This window comes from Arachis hypogaea, chromosome 13 (assembly GCF_003086295.3).
Source record: "Arachis hypogaea cultivar Tifrunner chromosome 13, arahy.Tifrunner.gnm2.J5K5, whole genome shotgun sequence".
Classification (NCBI taxonomy): Eukaryota; Viridiplantae; Streptophyta; class Magnoliopsida; order Fabales; family Fabaceae; genus Arachis; species Arachis hypogaea.
Window position 1 is genome coordinate 55,746,562 of NC_092048.1, and position 9,185 is coordinate 55,755,746.

The 9,185-nt window shown below is 34.7% G+C and overlaps 1 protein-coding gene across 1 annotated transcript; it reads right to left on the reverse strand.

Annotated features, from left to right (window-relative positions):
* Positions 1 to 7,502: 7,502 nt before the first annotated feature.
* On the reverse strand, positions 7,503 to 8,561 carry LOC140177614 (uncharacterized). The gene is made up of 2 exons (XM_072210747.1): positions 8,354 to 8,561; positions 7,503 to 8,050 (listed from the first exon to the last, which is right to left on the reverse strand). Exons 1-2 carry the CDS (start codon positions 8,559 to 8,561, stop codon positions 7,503 to 7,505), a joined length of 756 nt encoding a protein of 251 aa, XP_072066848.1.
* Positions 8,562 to 9,185: the final 624 nt, after the last annotated feature.

The following is a 9,185-nucleotide window of genomic DNA, read 5'->3' on the forward strand; positions in this document are numbered from 1 at the left end:
GTACTGAATTTGTCGTCAAGTAAAAACTCACAATAGAGTGAGGTCGAATCCCACAAGGATTGATTGATCAAGCAACTTTAATTAGAGGACTGTTCTAGTTGAGCGAATCCAGAATTTGAATTGAGAATTACAGAAAATAAAATGGCGGGAAGGTAATTGACAGGAAAGTAAATGCTAGAGTTATAGATCTGAAAGTAAATGACGGAAGGTAAATTGCAGAATTGTAAATGGGAATGGGGGAATTGCTCATTAAAGTAAATAACAGAAATTAAAGAGAATGGGTAAGATCAGAAATGGGGAGTTCATTGGGCTTAGGAGATGTTGCATTCTCCGGATCAATTTCATTTTCATCTCTTCCTCAATCAATGCACTCATTGATCTCCTTGGCAATCTTAAGTGATTGAATTACAATTTCTTGTAATTCAATCTCTCAAATCTTGATCAATAGCCAATTCCTTGGTCAATTGCTCATGAGAAGAGATGAAGTATGGTCACTGATTATACCACATGCATTTCCCAAACCAAGTGTTGAGAGGATTATAGTCACATATCCATCCAAACCCAATTTGGTCCAGCATGAGAAAGCATTTCTAGCTTGATCTCTTCATTCCTCTTTCAAGGTTCAGAAGAGATCCAAGTATGAATAGCTTCTTTTTCAAGATAACTACTCAATTGGATGAAGATCGAAAGCTTTCAAGTAAAATCAAGAGAAAAGATATAAGAAGAATAATGAAAACTAGTATTGATCCATCAAATTACAACAGAGCTCCCTAACCCAATGACAGGGGTTTAGTTGTTCATAGCTCTGGAAAATGAAAACAAAGATGGAGAATACATGATGAAAACTTAGAAATGCAGAGAAAGTAAATACAGAGAGTAGTTCTATGCTAAGAGTCTCCCTATAATTTCCAACTCCCTAAAATATTTCAAAGATAATCCTATATATACTACTCTTCTGTTCTTTTAGTTGATTCTTCAAGTCTTGGGCCTTTGGATCTTGAGTTGGAAGCAGTTCTCTTCTTCATTGGGCTTAGCTTTTACTTGCAGAGAGAAAGTATGAAGTGGGCAGGGGCTTTGGCTCAGGAAGTTAGTGGTGTTAACGTTCAGTGAAAATATGGGTTCGAGAACGTTAGTGACAATCACCTTTTTTTACTAACGTTCCTCACCAAAGTTAAAGGCCACGTTAACCTCAACGTTAGTGGCACAAACGTTGCCACTAACGTTTCCACTATGTCCTTCACACACGTTATTGGGACTCAACTTTCCCAATAACGTTGAGAAGCCTCCCCCTTCCCTACGTTAGAGCCCACGTTAACTTAGTTAACTTGGCTCTTTTAACGTAGACTTGCCATCCTTCGAGAACGTTAATGACACTTACCATTGTCACTAACATTCCAAATTGCCCCTATTTTCCACGTTAGAGTCCACGTTAACTAGGTTAACATGGCTTCTAACGTGGCCTTGCTAGCCATCTCCAACGTTAGTGACAAAGTTGAGTGTCACTAACGTTGGCTCATCCTTCCCTTATCCACGTTAGCTTCCACGTTAACTAAGTTAACGTGGGAGTTAACGTGGCTCATGGTGGCATGTGTGGCTCCTTCCAACGTTAGTGACAATGTTGGGTGTCACTAACGTTGGCGATCACCTTCTTTCTTCACGTTAGCTTCCACGTTAACTAGGTTAACGTGGGAGTCAACGTGGCTCATTGGGGGCTTGTGTTCTTCCAACGTTAGTGACAATGTTGGGTGTCACTAACGTTGTCGACCACTTTGTTCCTTCACGTTAGCTTCCACGTTAACTAGGTTAACGTGGAAGTTAACGTGGCTTAATGTGCTTTGGCCAACGTTAGTGACAATGTTGAGTGTCACTAACGTTGGCTCCCCCCTTCCTTCTTAACATTAGAGGCCACATTAACTAGGTTAACGTGGACTCTAACGTGGCCACTCATGATCTTGGTTCAACGTTAGTGATAATGTTAAGTGTCACTAACGTTGGCTCTATTTCTTAACGTGGACAATGATGGCTTCGAGAGCGTTATTGGCAATCACTTTTCTCATTAACTTTGCAAGTTACTCCCATTCCACGTTAGTGTTAACGTTAGTGCAACTAACGTAGCCACTAATGTGGTTCTTCTTTGCTTCCTTTGTCCTGAAATTAAGCAATAAAGTGCATCAAAGTTCTAGTCCAAGTCATGGGAAATGCAACGTCCAATTTGTCCTTAAATTCATGCAAAATTCTCATGAAATCATGTAAAATGCACAATGTATGCTTGAATCAAGATGTAAGTGAATATCTACCCAAAACTAGCTTATTTCCTAAGGAGATGCATGAAACTACCCTAAAAACAGTAAAGAAAAGGTTAGTAAAACTGGCCAAAATGCCTTGGCATCAATAGGGTATGCAATATTCACAATAATAAAGGATACCAAATAAGTTTACTATTAGAAAATTGTAAAATGCTTATTGTTAACTTTAATGGAACTCAACTTTATTTATTTATTTATTTTCACACAAAAGACTATATACTTAATACTTAATAACTAAAATTTAAAAATTCAGTTAGAAAGTTAATATTATAATATTAAAATATTTCGTTCTTTAAAAAATATTTCAAACAAACTAATTTATACACATTTATGAAGGGATTGAATTGATTCGCAATTTTCTCCAAGGAATTGAATTAATTCGCCAAAAATTAGGTTTAAATTTATAGCTAAAGAATTCAAAAGAATTGATTATCCATCATCGAATTCCAGTTCAATAACATTGTACTTGATAGACTTGTGATCCTTTTCAAGAGTCTTCTCACTTTCAATTCCAGCCATTGTTGTCAAACTCTCGAGTTAACTCGTAAACTCGTACGAGTTTACGAGTTTAAGTAGTGGAATCGAGTTAACTCAGACACAAACTCGTTTCTGGGTAGACTCGGGTAAACTCGCATAAACTCGGTTAAACTCGTGAATTTACGGGTGAGTCAACAAGTTTACTTTGTTTGTCCTTTTTCGCAAAAACGAAGCTGTTTTGGCCCCCAAAAAAGAGGAAAAAAGGGGGCAACATATGAACATAACCCTAAACAGCTAAATTCCTCACTTTTCTCGCCGCACTCACTCAGTCACTCTCTTCTCCAATCCCTCTTCACGATTCATCTGTCCCTCGCCGCCGTTCGCCATTTGTCGTTCCCCAAATAGCTCGTAACTGTCTCTTTCTCTCTCCGTTGTTCTCTCATTCTCACTCTCTCATTCTGCTCTGTATTGACTCTGTTATGCATCAAATCTCGTGGACTCGTGGAGCCTTTGCCGTCGCCACGCTACCATCGTTCGTCGCATCCTCTTTCGGTCGTCGTGTCCTCTGCCAGTTCGTTGTGTCCTCTGCTAGTTTGTCGTGTACTCTGTTTCCGTTCGTTCTTGTCTGCTTGCACAGCACAGCAATGCCTGGTTCCTCAACTAAGCCTACTCCATTCAGCCATTCAGATTCAGGTATGTTTAAAAAAATAGTTACTGAATTGCTGCATGTTGTAGTTGTTACTTGTTAGTGTTAGTTTGGTCTATTCTTAATTGCTACTTCTTGTTATTTGTAGTTGTTACTTGTTAGTGTTAGTTAATTGTTACTTGTTATTGAATCTGAATGTTTGAAACTTTGAAATTTCAAATCTGAATTTACCAACTTTGATAGTGGATAACTTTGCAACTGTTAGTGGATAACTATGTAATAACTGAAAGATTTGAATGTGTGTTTTAGAGTACTTGTTATAATTGTAGTATTATGTTAATTTAATATTTTTTTACGTTGAAATTGTTGACTTTTAATGCCTATATTTGAGTAAACATATATATTATACACAATATATATATATATATATATATATATATATTACAAAAAAATTATAACAAATAAACTCATATGAGTCTAAGTCATCTCTACGAGTTTACCTAGACTCGTGAGTTTGACAACCTTAATTCCAGCAAGATAGCCAACATCTAAAATAGATTAAGATGAAGAAAATTTTTTGTCAATAACTTTGCTAAGAAAAAAATTGATGAGATAAATAAATTTATCAATAAATTTATTTTTTTGTAAAATAATAAACTTACCAACCAAATAGGTGTAATCCAAAAGTATTAAGAGTGTCAAAACTCACAAAGCTAAATCCATATTGTGGGATACTTGACGATTCCGGAAGCATCCCACAATATAGTTGACTCATAGCTAAGATTTTCTAAAACCTAATTGATTTTGATTTAAATTTAAAATATAAAATTATTATTGTTATACAAAAGCTAATTGAATAATTATTAATTATTATTGTTATTACGTAAAAATTACTAATTGAATAATTATGGATTATTATTGTTATTACGTGATTTAAATAGAATCATTTCGTTTTTTCAAAAATTTTAATGCCTTTTCTTTGGAATATACGGTAACAACCTAAGTAGATAATGCATACGTGGATTTCAAAATTTAAAAAGTAACAATTTAAGTAGATAATTTAAAATTTAAAAAATAAGAACTTAAATAAAATAACTTAAGTAAATAACTTAAAAATTAGAAAAGTAACAACCTAAACAAATAATAAGTTATAATTTATAAATAAAATTTGAAAAATTTCTAATGACGACACCTAAGCAAATAAATTCTCAAACTCAACATATGAGTGCCACGTTAGCAAAAAGTCTCCCCATTTATATTACTACTAGTGTTAAACCAGTGCGATGCACGGGCTTATATTTAAGTTTGACATGTTAAATTAAAAATAATTTTTATAATTATAAATTTTTTGAGTTTAGTATAATACGATCATCGTCATCATATAACAAACGTACTGAATATGTTGTTTTATCTTTATTCAAAGTAAAATGCAAATGGAAGAGTTTAAAGTCTATAATATTCTTGAATCATAAGGAGGGAGACATGAAAAAAATAAGAACATATATAACTGTAATATAAGATGTGGCTAATAAAAATTTATCGACAACCTAGTATCTTATTAACTTCATTAGAAAAGCAATTGGCATATGATGTTGTGCTCCTTGTTATACATTTCATCTCAAATCTGAAAACAGAGTTATAGATAAATTAGTTATATCTACAGTAAATATTTATACAAAAGTGTATATCATAACATGCTATTAAAATAAAAATAATATTATTCTTACCTAAATATTATTAAAAACTTCTTTGAACACGACATTTGTTGTTGATAACTTTGGATTGCCATCTTCGTCTAGAATTAAAACCCTGAAGCCACTGCGACTCTTAACTCTTGACAAATCAACATAAAGTTGTCCATGGGTAAACACTGATTTTGGCACGTAAAGCCCTACATGTGATAATGATTGACCCTGACTCTTGTTAATGGTCATTACAAAGCATACTGTTAATGGAAATTGTCTCCGTTGGAACTTAAATGGCAACCCTGAATCTGAAAGGATCAAGTTCATTCTTGAAATGTACACTTTATCTCCAATATTTCCACCGGTTACTACCATCGCTCCAATTATGTTGCTGCCAAGTTCGTTAACTATTAATCTTGTCCCGTTGCATAAACCTGAAGTCTGGTTTATGTTTCGCAGTAGCATTACAGTGACTCCTGGCTTCAAAGTCAACTTGTGATTGGGTAGTCCCAAACATTTGATGTCATTTAGGAACTCTGGTGTGAACCACTCTTGTTGTACATCTTCATTCTCATCAGCTTGACATGTTGTATCAGAACTCAAATACTCCTTTTCTTTCCCTGGAAAGATTGTCAAGACAAAATTGTTTACCTTCTCGACACTCTCAAGCGTGGGTGCAAGAATTGCCCTACTCTGAAAATATCTATAATTTAACATGTTTTGTAACAAATTTGGATATGCAAAGTCTACCAAATGAGAGAGAGGGTCATCAGTAGTTGTAATCAATAGATCATCTGGAATTTCAATTTCTGATTCATCACCAACAACAGAACCAATATTTTCATTTCCAACATCAAGTATCCAATTAGAAAATCTCTTCATTTTACCTTCATATTGATCTGAAGAAGACATTAGAAGCCTCATATTCGTATGCAGTTTCAGAACCTTACAAAACGACCACATATGTGATGAGTTAATAGCTGATGACAATATATCGTGTCTACTCCCTTTCGGAATCACCGGAAGTATCTGTCTAAAATCACCTCCTTGAACAACAACCTTACCACCAAATGGTTGATGTGCCTTACGTTGATCGGTAATTGACATAAGATCCCTAAGCGTCCAATCAAGTGCATCAAATCACATTTTATTGAGCATTGGAGCTTTATCCCAAATTATTAAACTACTTTGGATGAGTAGCTCAGCCTTCAAACTTCCATGCTTATTGTTGCAAGGAGATTCATCACTAATTGTAATGGGTATTGAAAATCTAGAATGAACCGTGTTGCCACCAGGTATGAGTAAAGACGCAATTCCACTGGATGCGACATTTAAACCAATCTTTCCTCTAGACCGAATAGTAGAAGAAAGTCCATTCCAAATAAATGTCTTACCACACCCACCATGCCCATAAAAGAAGTAAAAACCACCATAGTCTGTAATAACAACATTGAGTATCTAATTGAATACTAACTTTTGCTCATGAGTCATATTTTGTTCCGTATATAAGTTTGTATGAGTAAACTCATTTGTGTCATATGCTAACTCCTCCTCTATTAGCTTATTCTGAAAAAGGCGAACATCAGACATCTCATGATATGGCATTGATTGATAGTCTCTTAAAGATCTCGCATTGCTGTTGAGTATCTTCTCAATCTCAATAGGGCAGATGTTTTTCAATTTGTCATCAGTCATGTTTAGTCCTAGCAAAAGCACATGGTGGTTTTATGAAATATTTAATAAGTAATTCCAAAATAAAACTAATAATATTATTAATAAAAATAAAAATAATAAGAGAACACAATCTTGATATAAAAAAAGACATAGTAAAATAATTTGATTTTTCAAAGCTTTTTTCCTCTCATATAGTATTCCTTCAGCTAATAATATCCAAGTTGCATTCCAAACACACTCTGGGTTGCTAATGCTATTAGATATCAGTAGCATCGCAAATAATTTTCTCAATTGATGACCAGATGCAAGTTTAGCTACCTCATTAATAGTTGTAATGAATTCCCCATCATCGCACAATAGTCCCATGGAATAGCAAGCATTTTGGAAGCTAGAATATGTAATTCCATTAACTGTCTTAATAGACTCATATGTTGTGCAACCTCTCTGAACAGCTAACAAAATTCTCATATAATAAATATCACCTGTACCCAGTGGAACATAGTTTAACCTCCTGATAGAATACCCTCTTTTGCGTGGATGTGATTCCCTTACTTTTCTATCATAAACCAATTGATTTGAAAACTCTGCATATGTCAAAATTTGACCTGATTCAAATTTTTTATTGGCCTCCATCCATGCTAAGAATATCGTACATTTTCCTTCCTCTTCTTCCACAATTTTCTCAAGATCGTCATCGTCTTTAAAGATGATATTTTACTCTTTAGGCAAATGAAAAGTTAATCTCATCACTGAAGGCCACCTCTGATGAATATCATAAGCTAAAGTTCTCCACACAGCCTCACATGCAGACAAATATCTGCAATCATAAAATTGTTTGATCTCATCAATAACCTGAGCATCCTCTCCACTAAAAGCTTCCTTTGTAACTCCAACTGCTACCCTGTCTGGACCTTTATTCACATACTTGAACAAATATTTGATAGCATTTGACTTATTACAGTACTCTACATTAACATCCGCTTGATAAGACATCAGCAGATATGCATTGTATGAAACCACATTCCTATTATCCATATGGACTCCCTTCTTCTCAGTAATCACTCCTGTGTCTCGTCTTCTATATGATGGGTATCCACTATCATCGATAACTGTGGTTCTACTGAATATTTTGGGATAATATTTAGTGCAGTATCCATCTTTTATGCAGGGAGATTTTGAGAAAGCTCTATCACATGGTCCATGAATCATATATGTAGATACAGCTCTAAACAATTTTGGGTGCTGAACAGGATCTGGTAACTCTGAAGATATTAACCGATCAATTTGAGTTGTCGTTGTTATCTTATGGTCTCCACTTAACCATAAAAGAATGTGAGCATGTGGTAGACCTCTTTTTTGGAATTCTACCGTATACATCCCTTATACCAAAAAGACAAGAAAAATATATGTTATAAATAAACTATCTATTTTATATATGTACTTTGATAAATTAAGGGTGATAATAGAAAATCAACAATATGTTAAGTAAGAAAATATTTTTCCATTTATTTTATAACAATCTAAAGGAAATTTCTCTAAAAATAAGGTTGGATAATGAGCAATACCTGCATCTAGCACTCCAAATGGAATTCCTTGCTTAAGATCCGAGATTATCATGTCAAGCTTAATTTTGAACACTCTACACGATATATCCGGCCGGTCTTCAACCTTTAAGTTCCTTGGATTGTTAACCCTGCCAATCTCTTGCCAACTCAAGTTACATGTCATTGTGATGAAAAGGTCTGGATATCCATATTTCTTACAAATTGCCATAGCATCTTAACAATTATTAAATATGTATCTCATGCCACCAGTGAAGGACTCGGGTAGGATGACACATTTACCTGCTTTGGAAGCACGAGTCTCACCCCTAACAATTGCATCTTGAATCCCTTTGTATATATCACTACTCACCTTGGTTTGGTTGTTTCAATAGTAGGTCAGCCTTTGTGCTTCAATCATAGAAAAGAAATCAACCAAGAAATGTTGAAATAGTCGTCCACCATTGACAATGGTTGCATACTCGACCCTTCTCTCTTGTATTCTAAATGCTATGAACTCCTTTAAACTCATACGCTGTCTCTTTCTATTTTCATCAGCCCTACGAGATTCTCGCAAAGGAATGTCTTTTTAGTAGCCATCTTCACCGTAAGGAAACATCATAGGATACTGAAGAGGAATAAATGCGGTGTGTGTCTCATGTCTCCTTTGTAGATGTTCGTACTTTAATTGAACTATAATATCACGCCCTGCATCTCCAGAATCAAAATCTCCTACTATTAGAGCTGCGACCTCGTTAGAAGATGGTAAATTGTAGACTCTTGAGTCCTTTGATCTTTTTCGGTACAACCGTAGCCTTATATTTGTGATATCTCCTTGATTCAGGTAGTTTCTCAC